The sequence below is a fragment of the Pleurodeles waltl genome, chromosome 4_1 (genome assembly GCF_031143425.1).
Source record: "Pleurodeles waltl isolate 20211129_DDA chromosome 4_1, aPleWal1.hap1.20221129, whole genome shotgun sequence".
Classification (NCBI taxonomy): Eukaryota; Metazoa; Chordata; class Amphibia; order Caudata; family Salamandridae; genus Pleurodeles; species Pleurodeles waltl.
Window position 1 is genome coordinate 232,597,270 of NC_090442.1, and position 23,691 is coordinate 232,620,960.

Sequence of the window (23,691 nt, forward strand, 5' to 3'; positions counted from 1 at the left end):
AAGGTTCCCAAAATGATAGGATCGATTTAACCTTCAAGTAAACTCAAGATTATTCTTGTGACTTGGTAATTCGACAGTTAACAAATAAAGCTCGTTTAACTTGCATACTCGGAAGGTCAGAAAATTGCACTAGCAGCGAAATCATACTTGTACACTGATGAAAATAGGTCTTTCCCACTGACAAGATCCTCCTACGTTTCAACAGTAAAGGTGGATAAGACTACAACTATGTGTACTGTACAACTGATGCAAACTGTCAACAAGATCAGAAGGAGCTTATTTGGAAGATCCAACTCAATGAGGTGTTGCCAATGCAAGTGTCTCAAGACTGATGTCACGGCTTGCCACAGGCATTCATCATCGCTCCTATCTACCTCTGGTGCTGGGCATAAGCCTCCCCCTTCCATTCCTTGCTCAGGTCATTGTCACTCAGGATGCTGTTCGTGCTCGTGTAAAAGGAGTCACATTGCTCAGGATTGTGCTTGCCACATTTATGCTGCCTGACAACCTACCCCATCATAGTACAGCCAATTGGTTTCCCCAACCTGATACCCCAAAAGCCCTGACAGTGTTCCTCATCTAAGTGTCAGGCTTCAACTGGATTCAAGGATCTTCCACAGGATTTGAGAATCTGGAGATGTAAGCTCTGCTGCGGTACACCAACTATAAAGGTTTTACCTAGGGGCATGAACAGGTGTTTGGTTTTCCTCCCTGTTGAAGAGCTAAATCCTCTTATTGGGCTCTAGTCTTCACCCGTATTATGCTCTTCACCCGTGTTATGCTCTTCAGTTGAGTCTTCAAACCAAATGCAGAGTTCGTTTTCTAAAATTTTCTAATTGTTGTGCATCCATGAACACCTTCCGCCGCATTGCTTCAAATAATTTACTTGCATCTTGGAATTCTTTGTCCTTTTAGAGTGTTGTCTTCAGAGGCCTCATATTAGTGATTAGCTAGAGTGAATTTATTTCTTTGGATTGGGAAATTGTATTCTAGAGCTCTAACCACCTATATACTGGAATTCTATCTCATGTAAGTTGTGCTCTCGCAACTGTTACTTGGGACTTCACATTTATTCACAAACCTTGAGTGAACCTTTGTTTTTGTTCCACACTTAGAATGGCAACTTTATCCACTGTGCACACGATATCGCAATGGCACCAGATTCACAACAGAAATGTAATGTCAAGATTTGAGTACCTTTATGCATAAAACTCTTTGCCACTCCAAGCTGCCTCTTAAGGAGGAACAAGAAAAATTTAATTTAACTTATTATAAGATGTAATGTGTTAATTAAGGCTTCATACCTAGGGATATGGATGTTTCCATTGTTATTTCTGATGGGAATAGTTTTGTGTAAAAGTTAAATTTATGGAATAGATTACTTTGAATTTACTTGGTAGTTTTTGCATAGGTTTTTAATTCAATGTAAACAAATTGGCCATTTATTTAGAGCTTTCCCCTTTACATAATGTGCTTTCACTATTTCTCTTGTTCAGTATCCACAGAGTTAAAGTGACCGGCTTATCTGAGCGTGATCCCTGCAGCTGTTGCTTTTGAACAGGCAGGAGAGAGCAAGGGGGTCTGCAGTAGTAAATAAAGCAGCTAGAGATGTACATTAGATTAGGCACAATAATAAGCAGCTTTTTATCCATTTGGGCCTATATTTATTCTTTATAAGGAGCACAGCGTGAGGAAGACTGTCACAAAGTCGTAAAGTTGGTTTTTATTAGTCACTAAGAATATGCTTAAACTACTCTAATAAACCAGCAACAATAGAGGCCAAGGTCCAAGATATCGACAAAGACCAACTATTTCCAACATGTCTGAAAGATCCTGTACATCTTATTCCTTAAAGAGAATGCCATCAAACATGGAAGTGGGACCCTTGATGGACAGAGTCCTACAATGAATAGAGGACTCGGGGCTGAGTCCAACTACATGTGTTTCAGGAGGGGCCTGAGGAAGAAGTTCTGGCTTATTTTCAGCTCAGCTTCCCCACCAGGGTGACTGCAAATGCTTGCACCTGGAAGCATGGCAATTAATGAACAAGTTAGTTACCTTCGTTAACAAATGATCGATAGACATATTCTAGTTGCAGATTCCTTACCTTAGAATTTCCCCAGGCGTCAGACTGGATCTAGAGATTTTTCTTCGAGCAGTACCCTTGTGTGCAGTCAGGTAGCATCAGTCAACTCCGCGTAAGTCGTTGGCGTCGTGGACGCAGTGATGACATCAGTCATTTATAGGCACCACACCAGCGTCCTGACATCAGTTTCTTTTCACGACTTTCCACGCCAGAAGCACAGAGCCATGAAGAACAGACTGTTGTGCCAGAACTAGGGCCCCGAAAGGGAGTTCCTATCCCTAGAAATCAGTTTGCAGAGCAGGAAAGATGGGTGAGTCGGTAAAGAATCTGCAACTAGAATATGTCTCTACCAAATAATTTGTTACCGAAGGTAAGCAACTTGTTCATCTGATAAAGACTTCTAGTTGAAGATTCCTTACCTTAGAATAGATAGCCAAGCAATACCGTCCCTGGAGGTGGATCTGCAAACCACAATTGTAGGAAGCTGACCTGGTGTGTGATGAGCACCTATGGTGTTATCACCTTATACCAGGTCCAGGTATCTTCTATTAGTGCGGTGTAGACAGTGTCTAGGAAGCCTGGGATCTCTAGAGGTAGCTGTGGATGAGCAGCCAAAACTTATCTATGAGACATGCAAAGCTTATGCAATATCACTGTAGTCACTCAGCTCTTATACACATGAAAGAACCATACAGTGTTACAAAGGTACTTTATTATGGTAACACAAATACTAAAATACTGTATAGGCAATATTCCACCAGGAGGTGAGTAAACACACATACATACGCATTACAAGTCAGTGATTAGCATAGAAAGCAACAGCAAATAGTAAAACAATAGAAAATAGTGAAGGCCCTAGGGAGAAACCAAACCATATTTATAGTAAGTGGATAGTGAAAGGCAGTTCCCCACCCAAGGAAGTGGAATCTGTGGAGGTGAGCTGGAGGAACTAGGACCCTCAAATGGTAAGTACAATGGGTGCCCCCCAGCGACCAGGAGAGAGGAGGCAAGTACCTGGTTTTTCCCCAAACCCACAGGAGAAATTTAGAAAAATAAATGTGCAAGACCCAGACTGGAAGAAAACAAAGGTGGATCCTGACAGAAGAGGAACTGCAAAAGAAGGCGACCAAGTCCAGTTCCAGTTGGAGTGTTCGGCTGTGGCAGGAACCACTACCCACTCTTCTGTGGATGCAGGACCAGGTTGACAGTCGATGAAGAAAGTCAGCAGTGCACACAGAAGAGGAGTTCCATAAGTAATGCAAGTGAAGTCCCATGTCAGCGATTGTGATGCAGTCAGTCAGTGGTGCTGGAAAACCACCAACAAGCCTTGGCAAATGCAAGAATCGGTGAAGGTTTTGCAAGGCTGAAGAGGACCAGCACGGCCCGGGGGACTCGACCCAAGAAAATGAATCTGAGGTGACCCTCAGCAACTGGGAGAGTCACAAGAAGAGGAGGCAGCCCCCACAGGTGGCCCATGGGCAGCAGGCACAGGAGTCACAGTGAGGCCCACTCAGCACACCTGAAGAGTCAAACGTCAGTGGAGCAGCAGGCAGAAGACTGTGCTTTGCAGGGAAGAGAGATGGAGGCACAGGCTACACAGAGCCTAAAGATCCCTCGGAGGAGGAACAAACAAGCCTTGGTAGGTGCAAGAGTGAAGGTGCACAGGGGCTGTCCTGCAAAGAAAGGCAAGGGCTTACCATCTCCCAAGTTGGACAGCTGGTAGAGAGGACCAAGTGGACCACTCCAGACTACCACCTGTGATGCAGGATCCACGCACTTTCGGAGGAGGGAGGATCCATGCAGCCGGTCATCGTTGGCGCCTGCGGATGCAGGGGAGTGACTCCTTCACTCCAAGAAATTCCTTCTTGTGCAGGCTGAAGACTCATCGCCCTCAGAGGATGCACACCCAGGGAAATGTTGCAGTTGCTGGAAGGAGCCAGAGAAAATGTTGCAGAGTGAAGTTGTCAGATTGTTGGTTCCTGGAGGGTCCAGTTGCAGTCCCAGTGGCCAGAAGATGAAGTAAACTATGCAGAAGAGTCCTGCTGGAATCTTGCACATCAAATCTGAGAACCAACCCAAGCAGGAGACATAGCCCAGGAAGGGGGATTGGTCACCTAACAGGGTGACCACCCATCAGGAGGGGGCTGACACATCACCGGCCTGACCTGGCCACTCAGATGCTCCCAGGGGCCTCTGCCCACCTTGGATTCAAGGTGGCAGAATCAAGAGCCACCTGGAGGAGCTCTGGGCACCAACCCTGGAGTGGTGATTGACAGGGGAGTGGTCACTCCTCTTTCTATTGTCCAGTTTCGCACCAGAGCATGGACCAGGGGTCCCAGGACTGGTGCAAACTGGTTTATGCAAGGAGAGCACCAAATGTGCCCTTCAAACCATACTGGTGGCTTGGGGATACTACCCCTCGGAAGCCATGTAACACCTATTTTTAAGGAAGAGGGTGTTACCGCCCTCTCCCACAGGAAATCCTTTGTTCTGCCTTCCTCTGCCTGAGCTGGTCAAGCAGCAGGAGGGCAGAAACCTGCCTGAGTGGCAGCAGTATGGGCTGCCTGGAAATCCCCAGAAGACTAGTAGGAGCAATGCTAGGGGTCCTCTAAGGAGCCCCCAAGAGTGCATGGAATCATATAACCAAAACTGGTAACAGTATTGGGGTATGACTCAGACATGTTTGACACCAAACATGCCCAGGTTTGGAGTTACCATTATGTAGCTGGACATAGGTAGTGACCTGTGTCCAGTACACAGGTAAAGTGGCTTCCCCACACTTTCGAAGTCCAGGGAAATGGAGCTGGAGTTCATAGGTGCACCTCTGCTCATGCAGGGGTGCCCTCACACACAGGTACCTGCACCCTGCCCTCAGGGCTAGGAGGGCCTGCCATAGTGGTGACGAAGTGACCTGTAGTGAAAGGGTGCATGCACATTTTCACACAGGCTGCAGTGGAAGGCCTGCAGACACCATTTGCATAGGCTCTCATGGGTGGCACAATACATTCTGCAACCCAGGGGGAACCCCCTAGTGCGCCAATGCCCTGGGTACCTAAGTACCATATACTAGGGACTTTTATGGGGGCACCAGTATGCCAAATATGGGGTGTGCGAAGTCTTAAGCAACCACATTTAGAGGGAGAGAGCACAGTCACTGGGGTCCTGGATAACAGGATCCCAGTGAACACAGTCAAAACACACTGGCGGCAGGCAAAAAGTGCAAGTAATCATGCCATAAAGAGGGTATTTTCCTACAAAGATCATACAAAAGTCCGAACAGCCAAAGTAGCCATCCCTGCTGTCCTGACTTTCCAGGCAATAGTGTTTAGTGAACGTATGCAGGGATGCCCGCGTTGCTGCCTGGCAGATGTCCAGGATTGGAACTCTGTGTGCAAGCCTAGTGCTTGTGGCAGTTGCTCTGCTAGAGTGAGCATGCAAGCCCTCAGGGGGCTGCTTCTCAAACAAAGTGTCGCACATTTTGATGTGGAGAACAACCCATCTAGAGATGGTCCTTTCCTGGGCCACAAAAACTTTCTTTGCACCCACATAACCAACAAAGGGGCTCCAAAGGAGCACACATGAGGTAAGCTAGTACGAAGTTCAATCCCACTGGGGCATTATGAGTGGGGTAGGTGAAAACATGTGGGTAAGATCCTTGAGGAACCTCCCAACAATGGGAGATTTAAACAAGGAGGGTTGATCTGGTAGACTGAGGAAAACAGAGATGGAAGACAGATAACCTTTTAGGGTGCCCAGAGCAGATCCCTGCTGGGCAAGAGTACAAACAAATGAACCTCAGACAGGGGTGCAGAAATGGGATCAATAGACTTGTCGGTACACCATGCCACAAATTGTTTCCAACAACAGTCGTATAAGGTTTTGGTGACAGGACACCTAGCACCCAAGATAACATTACAGACTTCAGGCGAAAGGTCGAAAGATGTCAAATGCCGCCACTCAATCTCCACGCAAGAAGGCAAAGACTGGACAGGTTCAGGTGGAGAACTGTCCCCTGCTGCTGCGACAGAAGACCCTCCCAAAGAGGCAGTGTGAGTGGCGGTTCGATGGCCATGCTTAAAAGCTCGTGCTACCATACTCCTGGCACCCAGTTCGGAACCACAAGGATTATTTGGGGCTGGTCATTCTTGATCTTCTTGAGAAGAAAAGTGGTATTGGCGGAAAGGCATATAAGAGGCCCGAGTTCCACTCAAGATGGAAAGCATTGTTGAACAAGTGCTGCCTTTGAAACTCCAGCACGCAAAACAGCTGACATTGGGCGTTCACTGAAGAGATGAACAGATCTAACCAAGGCTCTACCCCACTGTTAAGAGACCTTGCGCCACCTCTGGTTAGAGATGCCATTCGTGATCAACCATGCATTGACGGCAGAGTTTGTCCGCTCTGACGTTCAGAGAGCCCACAAAATGTTGAACCACCAGAGATATGCATGCCCTGAAATTCCAGCCATGTCCAGAGGCACAGAGCCTCCTGACAAAGGGTACACGACACAACTTCGCCCTGCTTGTTGCAGTACACCACATGACAGTGGGTTTGTCCAAGAACACCTGCACTACTTTCCCTTTGAGAGAGGGAAGGAATGCTTTCAATGCAAGCCTGATCGTCCTAAGCTCCAGATTGCTGTGGAGCCTGGATTATGCTGGAGCCCATACGCCTCTGATCTCCGCCTCCCCATGTGGCCACCTCCACAAGGGAAAGTTGACTAGGCTGACCGATGGCTCCCTGATCCACAGGCACGTTTGATCCCACGTCTGCAGCCATGCAGAGGCTGAGCAGCATGCGTGGCATGGTGGCTGGAGGGAAATGGACGTGGCTGGCAATTCTTCTGTAGCCAAGAATGGGGTGAAAAGCAGATTGGGGGGGAGGGAGGGGTTGAGGAGCAGCTCGGAGGGCAGAGGAATGATCCGTAGCTTGGGACTCCTTAAATCGCTTGAGTGCAAAGTCCACTTTTTCTCTTAAAAGATGGGTACCATTGAAGGGAGTATCCATAAGTGATTGCTGTACATTCCCTGAAAATCCAGACATCCTCAACCAACCATAGCACCTCAAGGCCACCATTGATGCAACCGATCTGCCCAGTGAGTTAGTCGTGCCCAGCCCACAATGAATCATGAACTTGGCAGCATCTCTCCCGTCATCCACAGCTTGGGAGAGAACAGCCCGGGCCTCCTTCAGAGTGCGGATGGGAATGTGCCAGAAGAGGAAGACGCCTGAATGACCAAACTCAGGCGTGGGATGTTGGGTCAGGAATTTAGGGTTGTTAGGCCCAGGTCTATGGTAGCGGGCAATTGTCCTGTGCTGGGTTTGGACCAGCTACCCAGCAGGACATTGGTAAGGGCTTCATTAAAGAGCACCAGGGGTTCAGAGGATGAAGCACCAGGCTGAAGCAGCTCTGTCAGGAGGTTTGTCTTGACTGCCACCGAAGCCAGCTCGAGGTCCAGGACCTCGGCCGCTCTTCGCAACGCCATACAGTAAGGGGACAAAACATGCCAGGGTCAAGGGAAGTATTCACCCAGGCCCATCGGTCAGTCAATAAGGTCCTGTAACTGGTATTCCAGAGAGTCCAGCAACCCCTCCCACTCCTCACTGTATCCCAACCCATAAGAATAAGGCTCATGATGTGACATGGAGGGAGGGGGGGCCTGTCAGTCTGAATCAGCATTGTGCCACGCCGGTCCCACTCTTTCAGTCGGCAATGAGGATGGGGTCAATGCCACATGTGGTCACAGGCAGCGTCAGAATCAACATCGAAACCGGCATCAAGGAAGGTGGAACAGGTACAACTGACAGGTTTAGATCCAGGAACTGATCCATGGGAGCCCCTAAGGGCAGATGTCGAAGGAGCCGGTGCTGGATCAGAGAGGGCCCCTTCCGATTCTGCAGGGCCCGAGGGCAGTCCATCAGGGTCAGACTGGCCAAAAATGAGGCACATGGCCTCAAAACTGAGTTGGGCAGGGGTTACTACAGCTCCCGGAAACTCGGGGGAGGCGTGGAGCCAAACAATGATGCTCCTTTTCCCTCGTCTCATCAGCAGGCATGGTGAAGTTTAACAATGCTTATCTTCTTCGGTTTCTTGTGCCTTAACTCACCCAACCGTCCTGAGGATTTGGAGTGGGGCAGCAATGAATGAGGGCTCACTGAACATTCTCAGGACCTTCCTCTTGATTGAGATTGGGAGCACCACAGAGCCGAGCGCCGGGCCGCTACGAGCTTTAGGGGATGGTCCCTCAAAGCTTCTGAATTCATTGCCCGGCACCTGGAGCGTACCTTCTAGTCACACTCCAGAAACCACAGGCATGCAAGGTGCGGATCCATCAGAATCGCCAGATGAAAGGATTCACAGGGCTTGAACCCGATCTTACACGAAGACATCCTCGACACACCTGGAGTGTCAACACTCAAAAAATTTCACCAAAAAGTCAAAAATGACTGTGGGGTGGCTCTTGAGAGCAGTGCTAGGCTGGCGCGGAAAGAATGTCAATGCGCCGGGCTAGTGCCTATATAGGACCCACATTGTTCTATCTGACTATGCCAACAGATGCAGGACTAATCGACACCACCTAACGGCACGCATGGGTACTGCTCAAAAAATTTGCAGATCCAGACTGGCGCCTGGGGGAAATTCTAAGATAAGGAATCTGCAATTTGATGTCTGTATCAGAATTACAACAAACTGTTCAATACTTACGGATGGATAGATAGAAGCTGGCTAGACTTCAGGGATGTAATATCCCCCCAATAATCAAAACGCAGCAGGGATGAAAAGAGTTAACATTCATTAACAAATAGGTTTTCAACAAAAAAGTTATGAGGCAAAACATTTCTAAAACTGGGAACAACTTCATAAATGTTTATCAGTTTATCTTAATATTCCTCTCCTCCACCCAGCAAATCTACCTCCTGCTAGTTGTAGAGAAGATTATCCTGGGTTAGCTAGATGAAGTATGACGGACCAATTTCGAAATTGTCACACTGGTACCCAATGCAAAACCAGACAGTTCTAGAAGCATACTGAATCCATACAACTTGATATAACAAAATGTGGTTCCTATACATGTGCCAATGTTGAACCTTGGGAGAGTACACTTTCATAAAACTTTTGCTATCCTTATGCAATGTATTTCACTAGTTTTTGCACATCAGTTTGCGATATGGTTAAGGACAGTTCATGATATAGATTTGGGGGATGGAAAGCTAGAATTGCAGCCTTTAACTCGAATCATCATCCCTCGGCAGGTTGTGATACTGGATTTAAGCAATATACAAAGAGAAAACAAACAATTTAAGTATCTAACATTAGAGAAAAGGGATTTTGGACCACAAAGTACAAGTAAAATATACAAAATATAGCAGAATTTATTTTGACATAGGATCATTCTGACCTCTTGAATTTGGTCGCTGCCCACCAGATGTTCCACGCTTATATCCCTGTTGGTAACTTCCATCCTACAAAACAATAGGTTTTTTTTATTAACGATGTAATTCGGCAAAGTATGTTTACTTTGTGTGTTTATATATGGAAAATGTCACTTACCCAGTGTACTTCTGTTCGTGGCATGCTGCGCTGCAGATTCACATGATGTGCACTGTTCCTGCCATCCAGTGTTGGGCTCGGAGTGTTACAAGTTATTTTTCTTCTAAGAAGTCTTTTCGAGTCACAGGACCGAGTGACTCCTCCCTTTCAGCTCCATTGCGCATGGGCGTCGACTCCATCTTAGATTGTTTTCCCCACGTAGGCTGAGGTAGGAGTTGGTAAAGTAAGGATACTAAAGATGCCCATGCAATGGAGTAGATATGTATGTACATAGCATGTAGTAAAGGAATATTTATTTACATATATACAATTTACATGCAATTAAAACGGCTACAGGCTCCCGGGGAGGTGGGAGGGCGCATTTGAATCTGCAGCGCAACATGCCACGAACAGATGTACACTGGGTAAGTGACATTTTCCGTTCGATGGCATGTGTATCTGCAGATACACATGCTGTGCATAGACTACAAAGCAGTAACCCTCCCAAAAGCGGTGGTCAGCCTGTAGGAGTTGAAGTTGTTTGAAATAATGTTCTTAATACAGCCTGTCCTACTGTGGCTTGTGTTGCCAACACATCTACACAGTAATGCCTAGTAAATGTACGGGGTGTAGACCAGGTGGCTGCCTTACAACTCTGTCATTGGTATATTACCTAGAAAAGCCATTGTGGCACCTTTCTTTCTAGTGGAGTGTGCCCTTGGTGTAATGGGTAATTCTCTTTTAGCTTTACGGTAACAGGTCTGAATGCATTTGACTATCCATCTGGCTATGCCCCGTTTGGATATAGGGTTACCTGCATGGGTTTTTTGGAAAGCTACGAACAATTGTTTTGTTTTACGAAATGCTTTTGTTCTGTCTATGTAATACATTAGCACTCTATGTCTAATGTATGCAGTGCCCTTTCTGCTACCGAGTCTGGTTGTGGAAAGAAGACTGGGAGGTCTACTGTTTGGTTTAGATGAAACGGTGATAAGACTTTAGGTAAAAATTTTGGATTTCTACGGAGAACCACTATGTTTGTGTATTTGTATAAAGGGTTCTTGGATAGTAAACGCCTGTATTTCGCTAACTCTTCGTAGTGAAGTGATGGCTATTAGAAAGGCTACTTTCCAAGTCAAGAATTGCATTTGACAAGAATGCATGGGTTCAAATGGTGGACCCATGAGTCGTGTCAGTACAATATTAAGATTCCACAAAGGTACTGGTTGTGTCCTTGGGGGTATAATTCTTTTTAGTCCTTCCATAAAGGCTTTAATAACTGGGATTCTAAAAAGCGATTTTGTATGTTTAATCTGCAGATAAGCAGATATTGCAGTGAGATGGATTTTAATGGAAGAAAAAGCTAGATTTGATATTTGTAAGTGTAGTAAATAACTTACAATGTTTTGTATGGAGGCGTCGAGCGGCGTAATTTGATTTGCCTGGCAGTAGAAAACAAACCTTTTCCATTTATTAGCATAACAATGCCTTGTTGTGGGTTTTCTTGCTTGTTTAATCACCTCCATACACTCATTTGAAAGGTTTAGATATCCAAATTCTAAGACTTCTGGAGCCAGATTGCTAGGTTGAGCGATGCTGGATTCGGGTGGCTGATCTGTTTGTGTTGTGTTTACAGATCTGGTCTGTTTGGTAGTTTGATGTGCGGTACTACCGAGAAGTCCAACAGTGTGGTGTACCAAGGTTGGCGAGCCCACGTTGGTACTATGAGTATTAGCTTGAGTTTGTTTTGACTCAGTTTGTTGACCAGAAAAGGAATGAGCGGGAGATGGGGAAAAGCGTAAGCAAATATCCCTGACCAGCTGATCCATAGAGCATTGCCCTTGGACTGAGGGTGTGGGTACCTGGACGCAAAGTTTTGGCATTTTGCGTTTTGTTGCAAACAGATCTATGTTTGGTGTCCCCCCGGCGGTAGAAGTAATCTTGTAGAATCTGGGGATGTATTTCCCACTCGTGAGTTTGCTGGTGATCTCGACTGAGATTGTCGGCTAAGTGATTGTGAATGCCTGGTATATATTGTGCTATCAGGTGAATGTTGTTGTGAATTGCCCAATGCCAAATTCTTTGTGCTAGGAGACAGTTGTGACGAGTGTGTCCCCCCCCCGTTTGTTTAGATAATACAGTGTCGTCATATTGTCTGTCTTGACAAGAATGTGTTTGTGGGCAAGAAGGGGTTGAAAGGCTTTTAGTGCTAGAAATACTGCTAGCAGTTCTAAGTGATTTATGTGAAGTTGTTTTTGTTGACTGTCCCATTGACCTTGTATGCTGTGATTGTTGAGGTGTGCTCCCCACCCAATCATGGAGGCGTCTATTGTGATAATGGCGTGAGGCACTGGGTCCTGAAAAAGCCGCCCTTTGTTTAAATTTACAGGGTTCCACCATTGAAGCGAAGAGTGTATTTGGCGGTCTATCAACACTAGATCTTGGTGTTGACCCTGTGCCTGCGTCCATTGTCTTGCTAGGCACTGTTGTAAGGGCCGCATGTGTAGTCTTGCGTTTGGGACAATAGCTATGCATGAGGACATCATGCCTAGTAGTTTAATCACAAACCTGACCGTGTATTGTTGGTTTGGCTGCATGCTTGATCTTATATTTTGAAACGATTTAACTCTTTGTGGACTTGGAGTGGCAATTTCTTTTTGCGTGTTGAGTGTTGCTCCCAAGTATTGCTGTATTTGGGATGGTTGTAAATAAGATTTTTGGTAATTTATATAAAACCCTAGTTTGTGTAGAGTATCTATTACATATTGCGTGTGAATTTGACATGGTTGTTGAGTGTTGGCTTTTATTAGCCAATCGTCTAGATACGGGAATACATGCATGTGATGTCTCCTTATATGAGCAGCTACTACAGCTAGGCATTTTGTAAATACCCTGGGGGCCGGTGTTATTCCGAATGGCAACACTTTGAATTGGTAATGTTTGCCTTGTATTACAAACCTGAGGTATTTCCTGTGAGATGGATGAAGGGGTATGTGAAAATACGCATCTTTTAGATCCAGTGTTGCCATGTATTCCCCTTGTTTTAGTAAGGGAACTACGTCCTGGAGTGTTACCATGTGGAAATGATCTGATTTGATGAAGAGATTTAACGTTCTGAGATCTAGAATAGGCCTTAACGTTTTGTCTTTCTTTGAAATAAGGAAATACAGAGAGTAAACCCCTGTTCCTTTCTGGTGATAAGGTACCAGTTCTATGGCTTGTTTTGCTAGTAGTGCTTGGACCTCTATTTGTAATCGGTTTAAGTGTTCTATTGACATTTTGTGCGTTCTCGGGGGAACATCTGGAGGGAATCTTGTGAACTCTATGCAGTAACCATGTTGGATAATTGACAGAACCCATGTGTCCGTGGTAATGTGCGCCCAATTGCGGTATTTTGTTAATCTCCCCCCCCCCCTCCAACCGGTGATATGTGTTGGGGAAGTGTGACATTGAAGTCACTGCTTGCTACTAGGGGTTTGCTTGGCAGGCTGAAATTTCCCTCTTCCTCTTGGGAACTGTCCTCTGTAGGAACCACAAAACCACCCTCTCTGGTACTGAGATTGGTAAGTGGGTTTTGTTTGGGAGGTGGATGGTTCTGAGGGTTGCTGTCTAAACCCTCCCCTAAACTGTGGTTTCCTAAATGTTCCCCTGTATTGAGAGGAGTAGAGCGCGCCCATGGCTTTGGCCGGTTCTTCATTTTTTCTATTGCGGTGTCCACCTCCGGCCGGAATAGCTGATGTTGACTGAACGGCATATTCAATACCGCCTGCTGTATCTATGGTTTAAAACCGGAACTTCGCAGCCATGCATGCCTTCTAATTGTGACTGCTGTATTGACAGTCTGTGCAGCTGTATCAGCAGAGTCTAGTGCAGAGCGGATCTGGTTGTTTGATATGGCCTGTCCTTCTTCCACCACTTGTTGGGCACGTTTTTGATGCTCTTTCGGTAGATGTTGGATGATGTCTTGCATCTCGTCCCAATGTGCTCTGTCGTAGCGGGCAAGGAGGGCTTTTGAGTTGGCAAATAGCCACTGATTGGCCGCTTGCGATGCCACTTTTCCCTGCTGCGTCAAATTTACGACTTTCCTTATCAGGGGGTGGCGCATCCCCTGAAGACTGAATTTGCCCGTTTTCTTGCAGCCCCCACTACCACTGAGTCCGGAGGGAGTTGTTGTGTAATAAACACAGGGGGGTTTACATTTTTTCTCGACCCTTGGCGTGATGGCTCTCCCTTTTACTGGTTCTTGGAAAACCTGTTGTGCATGTTTAAGCATGCCCAGTAACATTGGCAGGCTTTGGTACGAAGCATGCCTGGACGCCAGAGTGTTAAACAGGAAGTCATCCTCCACTGGTTCGGAGTGCATTGTTACATTGTGAAATGTTGCTGCTCTGGCCAGTACCTGCGTCTAGGACGTGCTATCCTCTGGAGCTGAAGGTTTTGTTGGATAACACTCTGGACTGTTGTCCGAAACTGGTGGGCCGTATAGATCCCAGGGGTCCGCATCGTCCTGTGTCATCCCAGTATGTGTGGGTGACTGTGCCATTGGTGTACCCACTGGTGACAGCTGTGGTGATTGAAGTGGGGACGTTTGTGGTGACTTTTCTCTAACCACCTTGGCTTTTGGTTGCATCTCAGTCTCATGAAAAGCCAGTTTTCTTTTGAATTTGAGTGGAGAGATGGTTTGTATTTTCCCTGTGTCTTTCTGGATTTGTAGCCTTGGTTGAGTTTGGTCAAGCTCTTCCAAATCCAGTTCCTGCTCAAATCCGTGCCTTTCCTTGAGCTGTTGAGAGAGCCCCTGCTCTTTCGAGTAGGAAGTCTTTTTCGGCTCTGAAGCCGTTTTTTTTCGGTACCGAAACCCCGATGGAAACTGTCTTTCTCGGTTCCGAGAGGCTTTTCCGAGGCTTGCTCGACTCGACCACTTGATGTCGACTCTTTTCGGTGCCGGTTTCTCGACCAGAGTCGGAAGTCTTCGGCAATATTTTGGCCTTTTTCGGTGCAGATGTTATTTGGTCCCCGCCTTTCCTGTGGGTCGAGCAATGGCCTTCCGGCAGTGGCGTCCCAGAGGCCTTTTGTTTTTTTTTATCTGACCTTGGGTGTGGGACGGGGCAGGTGTACTCACTTTTGGCGCAGCCATCAATGGCCGATCCCTGTCGGAGTCATCAGAGTCCGAACCCTGAATGGATCTTTTCGTTTCTTCTTCCTCGACGTCGAGGTGTTGTGTTGTGTCTGCTTCGACGCCATCTGTAACCGTCTTGCGCGTCAATCTCTTAGGGTCTTCTTGGATCGAAACGCTTTGCAGGCCTCACAAGTATCCTCTCTGTGTTCATGCAATAAACACAGGTTACAGACCCGATGCTGGTCTGTATAAGGATACTTGGCGTGACACGTCTGACAAAACGGAAGGGGGTCCAGTCCATGAGTCTTCGACGACAGGTGTGGTCGGGCCAACCAGACCTTGGTTAAGTGCGGAACCCTCGAAGGGCCGCCGAAGCGGTCTTGTTGTCGGTGCCGATGTGTTAATACTAAACCGGTCCCGAACGCAAACAATACCGACGGATTTCGATGATTTTCTAAGTTTTCCCGATTCGAATTACGGAGCGAAGAGGAACACGTCCGAACCCGATGGCGGAAAGAAAACAATCTAAGTTGGAGTCGACGCCCATGCGCAATGGAGCCGAAAGGGAGGAGTCACTCGGTCCCGTGACTCGAAAAGACTTCTTCGAAAAAAAACAACTTGTAACACTCCGAGCCCAACACTAGATGGCAGGAACAGTGCACAGCATGTGTATCTGCAGCTACACATGCGATCGAACAGATATATATCTAAATATTTATATATATATATATATATATATATATATATATATATATATATATATATATATATATATATTATACACACATACATATATATACACACACACACACACTCGCAATTTAAGGTGATCAGAATTCTAACCGTTAAATTATCTGCTTTAGAACATTCTGAAGTTTGCAGCTGTGTGAACAAAACACTAGTGGCAAATTTGACAAACTTTTTTTTTATTTAATAACAGGATGCCCTCAAAAAAACAACTACAGCACAAGAGAAGAATGGATTAAGAACGCCACAGCCATCCAGCATAATACTTTGCATAACGACATCAAAAAACACAGTTCAATCATTCCAAAGATTAGGAAATCACAAATGTGACGAGGAAGTTCTCCGGTTTCAGGTTTCATGCTGCTAAAAATCTTAATAAATGCAGCTGTTACGTATAATTACACAAATGCATTTCAAAATCAACATGTAAATTGAGACCATTTTTTCAATGCGGACACCAGGTCTTCATATCAAACCCAAACTACATTGCGGCACAGCATTGCAAACTGCCCTGCATTTACTGGAGACTAGGGGTCACCACCACTGGAACTCTAACCAAATTACAAACACCAAGTCAATGGAATTATCGGTCATTTAAAAGAAACCTTGTAGTTTACGCATGAACTGCTAAAAAAAAAATGAATAGGACATAAATAAGACTTTCATCCGCCTGCTGGGGAAGGGCCATTTAATGTATAAGGCAAACTTCAGGCGGAAGAATAATGTCACAGGTAGGTCATCTGCCTTCGACCCTTTTTGAGGAAGGGAAGCACAAATGATTACAGCGAATACGCATTATCTTTACCTTATCTAACTAGGTGATGGCAGCTCCCGCCAACAGGCACTTTTCTTCTAGGGCCAAGGTAAGAATGTCGCTTTAACAACACGTTCATGCTACTTTAAAAAACAAAAACTGGCATTCTAAACACTGAACGTTCTGCCTTTTTGGCTGACTAATCTTTAAACCTGTGTGAAGCCCTGGATTGTCTTTTAGAGACCTTTGTCCTGACTGCTAGCAAGTACAGGAACATTAGAGATCTTCTGTGGGGTGACAATGTACCCTTCCGACAGTCATTTGAAGGAAAATGCACTTTGTTTATGCTTTGCTACAGGTCTATTGTGGATCCAGAAAGGGTAGCACCCTTTTTCATATTTAGGGCAAGGTAACCACAGTGTGTTTGATCAAGACCGCACACTTCTCGACATCCATCGGTTGTCTGACCCAGTGTTGGGAATTATGGGCCGCTCAGTCTTCATGAAAAGACACAGCTACACTAGGATTGAAACCTGTAAATTAGTAGACACTAAGGGTTGCATCCTGTCCTTTTATACTTAAAGGCCCATTAAAACAGTTCTAAAATAGCTCCCTTAAAGTGTGTTAAGTCTTTGTGCGAGACAGCACAAATACTGATCTTGCCCACTTGAGGCAGCTAAAGACCCGATGAACCATGCCACATTGCATGGACAAGGGCCCTGCATCTTTCTGTATTCAAAAATGTTGTTTTCAGTAAGACTTGTTGTAAGGAAATGCCTCCTTGGCATGGTTACCCCCTGACTTTTTGCCTTTGCTGATGCCAAGTTATGATTTGAAAGTGTGCTGAGGCCTGCTAACCAGGCCCCAGCACCAGTGTTCTTTCCCTAACCTGTACCTTTGTTTCCACAATTGGCACTCCCTGGCATCCAGGTAAGTCCCTTGTAACTGGTACCCCTGGTACCAAGGGCCCTGATGCCAGGGAAGGTCTCTAAGGGCTGCAGCATGTCTTATGCCACCCTGGAGACCCCTCACTCAGCACAGACACACTGCTTGCCAGCTTGTGTGTGCTGGTGGGGAGAAAATGACTAAGTCGACATGGCACTCCCCTCAGGGTGCCATGCCAACCTCACACTGCCTATGGCATAGATAAGTCACCCCTCTAGCAGGCCTTACAGCCGTAAGGCAGGGTGCACTATACCATAGGTGAGGGCATAAGTGCATGAGCACTATGCCCCTACAGTGTCTAAGCAAAACCTTAGACATTGTAAGTGCAGGGTAGCCATAAGAGTATATGGTCTGGGAGTCTGTCATGCACGAACTCCACAGCACCATAATGGCTACACTGAAAACTGGGAAGTTTGGTATCAAACTTCTCAGCACAATAAATGCACACTGATGCCAGTGTACATTTTATTGTGAAGTACACCCCAGAGGGCATCTTAGAGATGCCCCCTGAAACCATACCCGACTTCCAGTGTGGGCTGACTAGTTTTAGCAGCCTGCCACACACCAGACATGTTGCTGGCCACATGGGGAGAGTGCCTTTGTCACTCTGTGGCTAGTAACAAAGCCTGTACTGGGTGGAGGTGCTTCTCACCTCCCCCTGCAGGAACTGTAACACCTGGCGGTGAGCCTCAAAGGCTCACCCCCTTTGTTACAGCACCCCAGGGCACTCCAGCTAGTGGAGTTGCCCGCCACCTCCGGCCACGGCCCCACTTTTGGCGGCAAGGCCGGAGGAGATAATGAGAAAAACAAGGAGGAGTCACTGGCCAGTCAGGACAGCCCTTAAGGTGTCCTGAGCTGAGGTGACTGACTTTTAGAAATCCTCCATCTGCATGGAGGACTCCCCCAATAGGGATAGGGATAGGGATGTGCCCCCCTCCCCTCGGGGAGGAGGCACAAAGAGGGTGTTGCCACCCTCAGGTCTAGTAGCCATTGGCTACTAACGCCTCAGACCTAAACACACCCCTAAATCGAGTATTTAGGGGCTCCCAGAACCTAGCTAACTAGATTCCTGCAACCTGAAGACGAAGAAGGACTGCTGACCTGAAAGCCCTGCAGAGAAGACTGAGACACCAACTGCTTTGGCCCCAGCTCCACCGGCCTGTCTCCCCACTTCAAGAAAAACTGCAAAAGCAACGCGTTCCACAGGGTCCAGCGACCTCTGAAGCCTCAGAGGACTACCCTGCATCTAAAAGGACCAAGAACTCCAGAGGACAGCGGCTCTGCTCCAAGAAGAAACATCTTTGCAACAAAGAAGCAACTTTTAAAGAACACACGTTTCCTGCCGGAAGCGTGAGACTTTGCACTCTGCACCCGACGCCCCGGCTCGACTTGTGGAGAACCAACACTACAGGGAGGACTCCCCAGTGACTGCGAGCCCGTGAGTAGCCCGAGTTAACCCCCCTGAGCCCCCACAGCGACGCCTGCAGAGGGAATCCAGGAGGTTCCCCCTGACCGCGACTGCCTGCTTCAAAGAACCAGACGCCTGGTAAAGACACTGCACCCGCAGCCCCCAGGACCTGAAGGATCCGACCTCCAGTGCAGAAGCGACCCCCAGGTGGTCCTCTCCCTTGCCCAGGTGGTGGCTCCCGAGAAGCCCCCCTCTTGCCTGCTTCGCTGAAGAGACCCCTTGGTTTCCCATTGAACTCCATTGCAAACCCGACGCATGTTTGCACACTGCACCCGGCAGCCCCCGTGCCGCTGAGGGTGTACTTTGTGGTGACTTGTGTCCCCCCCCCCCCCGGTGCCCTACAAAATCCCCCGGTCTGCCCTCCGAAGACACGGGTACTTACCTGCTGGCAGACTGGAACCGGGGCACCCCCTTCTCTATTGAAGCCTATGTGTTTTGGGCACCACTTTGACCTCTGCACCTGACCGGCCCTGAGCTGCTGGTGTGGTAACTTTGGGGTTGCTCTGAACCCCCAACGGTGGGCTACCTTGGACCCAACTTTGAACCCTGTAGGTGGTTTACTTAACTGCAAAACTAACAAACACTTACCTCCCCGAGGAACTGTTGAAAATTGCACTGTGTCCAGTTTTAAAATAGCTTATTACCATTTGTGTGAAAACTGTATATGCTATTTTGCTAATTCAAACTTCCTAAAGTTCCTAAGTGAAATACCTTTCATTTAAAGTATTGTTTGTAAATCTTGAACCTGTGGTTCTTAAAATAAACTAAGAAAATATATTTTTCTATATAAAAACCTATTGGCCTGGAATTTTCTGAGTGTGTGCTCCCCATTTATTGCCTGTGTGTGTACAACAAATGCTTAACACTACCCTCTGATAAGCCTACTGCTCGACCACACTACCACAACATAGAGCATTAGAATGATCTATTTTTGCCACTATCTTACCTCTAAGGGGAACCCTTGGACTCTGGGCATACTATTCCTTACTTTGAAATAGTACATACAGAGCCAACTTCCTACACTTGTTGTGCAAGAGAATCCCGCTGGATCTTTTGAGACCCTATCTATACTATATATAAACATTGGTCATTGAAAGCTTCTGGTTTTTTACTGTGATAGTCATAGTGAGAAAGAAGCAAATTCATTTTTAGGTTGAGCATTTGAGACCTCTTGTATATACTTCAGTATATACTTCTTTGTGGGCTTCAACTCCACCCCTGCTTCCCATTTGCTTATGTGAGTGTCCTTTAAAAATCCTTGCTTCTTAGTGGTTAATCTTTCCTCTTTGTCCCACCTTCTCCTCCTTTGTCTACTCCCATGGAGCACGCCCTCAGTACTTGTGCCCTTTCAATTTCCCATTAAAGCATCTGTGTCAGGGACTATTTTTTTCTTGTAACTCTGAGTGCTTTTTGAGCCAGAGGCTACCAATCTCCTCCAAGCTTGTTGTCGATCGCCTGCCTGCCGAGTTCTTAATTTTAATTATATTCGTAAATAACTTCATCTGTCTGTGCCACCTCCCACCCCAACAGCTCACACATGGCTGCTGGCATTTTAGTACACCTCCAATCTTCCTGTGCCCTCGTGCCCCTCGCTGCTTTAAATAAGTGGAACCAGCATTCCTAGCCGTCTTTAAGAATGCAGAGAAACAACACACAGAACTGTACTTTCTATTTTCTAATCCTTGGTATTATTCTTTTTGGGTCGCTAGATAAGGAGCAGCAGGGAAGCAGCATCTTTGGTGCTTTAGCCTGCCGAGTGCCATTCGCCATGTATACAATAGGGAGGTTTATGACATTAAGTTAAATCTGTCGGCGAACGCTTGGTTGCACTGCAGTCACAAGAAAGGCTTTTCTCTTGCAGGAAGGAAAACACATTGAAGTTAGAGAAGTAAACACTAAATAAGATGGCCTTCAATTCGATTTAAATTTTATTCATTGTGTTTTTTTTCATTCTTTGCTCCGTCATCTCGTTGCTTCCCCTTCCTCTTCCTCTTGTTGCTGTTGGGCCATCCGTAACTCCCTCCCCCTGCATATTGATTCTTGTCCCGTCCGCCTCCATGACACTCCCACATTCATGGGAATCAACATTAGAAACCCGCCCAGTGCGCACACAGGAGAAGTACAGTCTTAGAAGGGAGTGCAGGTACTTAAATTGTTAGAGCATTGCTGGTGAGGAATGTTAAGAGGCTTATTTTGGAGGAGAAAATGTGGGGATACTTTATAGAACTGACTCAAAGTGTCTGCTTCCCACGCTGCAGTCATGTAGGACACTATTTCCAGCTCCAGTCAGACTCGTGGCTTACAGAGAAGCTGCGTACTGCATATAGCGTGTGCAGTATGAAACTTAAAGGACTGGAAATGACATCTTGTATGGCTGCAGCGTGGGAAGCAGACACCTCATATCTCTGTTCAAAGGTCTTTTTGAAAAAAACAAAAGGCTTGGCTCTTCAATAATCTGTGAAATCTGACTTCAGGCAGATAAACTGCAGCCGCTTCTTTTTTTATAGCACTGCTCTTTCCCTGTTGGAATCACAAGGTGAAGATTCATACAAACGTTTTCTTTATTTTATGGATCTTGTGGTTGCATTTTCCAGCAAAATCCCTTTCCTAAACCTAATGACAAGTTGTGAGCGTCTGGACATGAGAGCATAACGGTTGCTACTTTAAGAAAGCAGCAGACTTCAATGAAGATTTTTGTCATTCCTGAAGCCTTTTAACATCTGATAGCTATAATTAATCCTGGGATAAGCGTCCCTGAGCTGGTGGTGGGCAAGATGGGCTTTCTAGCGCATTCATAATAAGGCTGTTGAGCACACACGCTCTCATCAGAGCACAGTGCACTTGTGCAGGCTGCCATTTAAACAGATGGAATAGATAGCCACTCAGAACGGATTGTGCCTTTATGTTTGGGTGTCTTCATTAATAATATAAAAAGCCTCCCCTGCACATGCTCATTGCTAATATTCTACCTGGAGTTGAAAAGTTAGCTGTGTGCATAGGCTGTGCGTGGGGCTGTCAGTAAGCTGTGCTTGACGCTCTCTATAAAGCTGTCCCAGAACTGCATACTTGGCTAGTATGGACTGTATAAGAGGCTGTCACTAAGCTTTCGCTTATTTTTAGGGGCAAGCGCAAAGCGCTCCGTCCCCGGTTGTAATCTCTCTTTGAGGTTCTAACCACACCCATGTCACGTCAGTCACTTTGATTGGTTTGTGGGCTTGCCTTTTAAAATCTGCTTGCTTTCACTAGTGGGAGGCACGCATACATCATGCGTTTTCGGGTGTTTAGCCCTCCTCGAGTGCACCAACTACTGAAAACATACGAAGCGCAATGTTTTTCGTCTGTTTTCTAGACTACTTTTTCTCTTTATTTCACAACGCGATCTCCCTGGGCAGTAGGCGAGTGCTTTGCATGACATCGATCCTGTTACATAGGTAATTGCACTTTTGCCGGTTACATTGATAATTGCACTTTTATTTTCCTATGTTTGTCTGCTTTGTGCTGATGGCCGCCGTTGGCTCGCTTATGTGAAACTTTTACTTTTCAGTTTATATAGCAAGATAAGTCCAGTTAGTTATGTGAAATTGTTTTACTTAAAATTTTCAATTTATGTGGCAAGAAAAGTCTGGTTAGGAGTTTACAATGCTAATAACTAACTCAAGCAAACGTGAGACCACTGCATTGCAAATGCTTGTTTAACTTTAGATTCAAATAATGTGATTTATCTGATGCCATGTCCAAGTGGAGGAGTGTACATTAGCCAGCTTTCTAGAAAACTTAAAAAGTTATTTGTAGGAAGCTGGTTCTATAAATGCTACATCAAAGTGAGATATAGTGTGCACAGACTCCAGGGGTTCCCCAAGAGGCTTGACAGAGGCAATAATAGATAATACTAATGCTCTATTTGTGGTAGTGTGGTCGAGCAGTTAGGCTTATCAGAGGGTAGTGTTAAGCATTTGTTGTACACACACAAGCAATAAGTGAAAACACACTCAATGACTTCACTCCAGGCCAATAGGTTTTTATGTAGAAAAATATTCTTTTGTTAATTTATTTTTAGAAGCACAAGGTTCATTTAGCAGGTAAGTACATTAAATGAAAGGTACTTTGCATAGTAATAGTTGAGATTCGGAATAGATTCAATATTGTACACAGTTTTCATAAAAATGGCAAAAAGCTATTTTGAAAGTGGACAGTGCAATTTTCAACAGTTCCTGGGGGAGATAAGTACTGTTTCAGAGGTAAGTACCACACTTACGGGTTCATCTCCGGGGCATAGGTAGCCCGCCGTTGGGGGTCCAAGGCAATCCTCAGCACCAGCAACACGGGGCCGGTCAGGTGCAGAGTTCAAACAGGAGCCAAAATAACATGGGCACCTATGGAGACAGGGGGTATACTCTGTTCCAGTCTGCTTGCAGATAAGTACCCACGTTGTTGGAGGGCAGACCAGGGGGGTTTGGAGAAGTACTGGAGGGGTCCCAAGTAGGCACATAAACCACACCCTCAGCGGCACGGGGGTGGCCAGTTGTAATGTGCACACAGGGCGTTGGGTTCTCAATAGAACTCTATGGAGGGACCCGAGGGTCACTTAGGAGCTTCAGGCAGGGCACAGGGGGACCTCTCGGGCAAGCCACCAACTGGGGAAGGGTGAGGGCCGCCTGCTGGTCGCTGCTGCACTGGTGGTCAGTTTCTCATGGGCATGGGAGCTGCGGGTGCAGTGCTTCTCCAGGCGTCGGATACCTTTATCCTGGGCAGTCGCGGTCAGGAGGGTCCTCGGGATTTCCTCTGCAGCCGTTGTCGTGGGGGTGCAGAGAGGTCAGCCCAGGGTGGACAGGTCTAAGTCACCTGGGGGTCCCTCTCTGGATAGTTGGTTTTCTCTGGACATGGGCCAGGGGCGTCAGGTGCAGAGTAGTGGGGACTCACGCTTCTGGAGTGAGGTGGGAGTCCCTTTAAGATGGATGTCTTCTTCTGGTCGGGCAGAGCCGCTGTCCACAGGAGTTCTTCGTCCTCAGTGATGCAGGCAGTCCCCTGGAGGCTTTTCAGGGGT

At 46.5% G+C, this 23,691-nt stretch overlaps 1 protein-coding gene across 2 annotated transcripts in view; it reads right to left on the minus strand.

The window, feature by feature from the left end:
- Window positions 1-23,691, minus strand: part of CAPRIN2 (caprin family member 2) — a 743,926-nt gene that overhangs the window by 75,328 nt on the left and 644,907 nt on the right. For both annotated transcript variants that reach the window (XM_069228195.1, XM_069228194.1), the window contains one exon: window positions 9,487-9,550. In XM_069228195.1, the coding sequence (XP_069084296.1) occupies window positions 9,487-9,550 (64 nt within the window). The remainder of the gene's footprint in view (window positions 1-9,486; window positions 9,551-23,691) is intronic.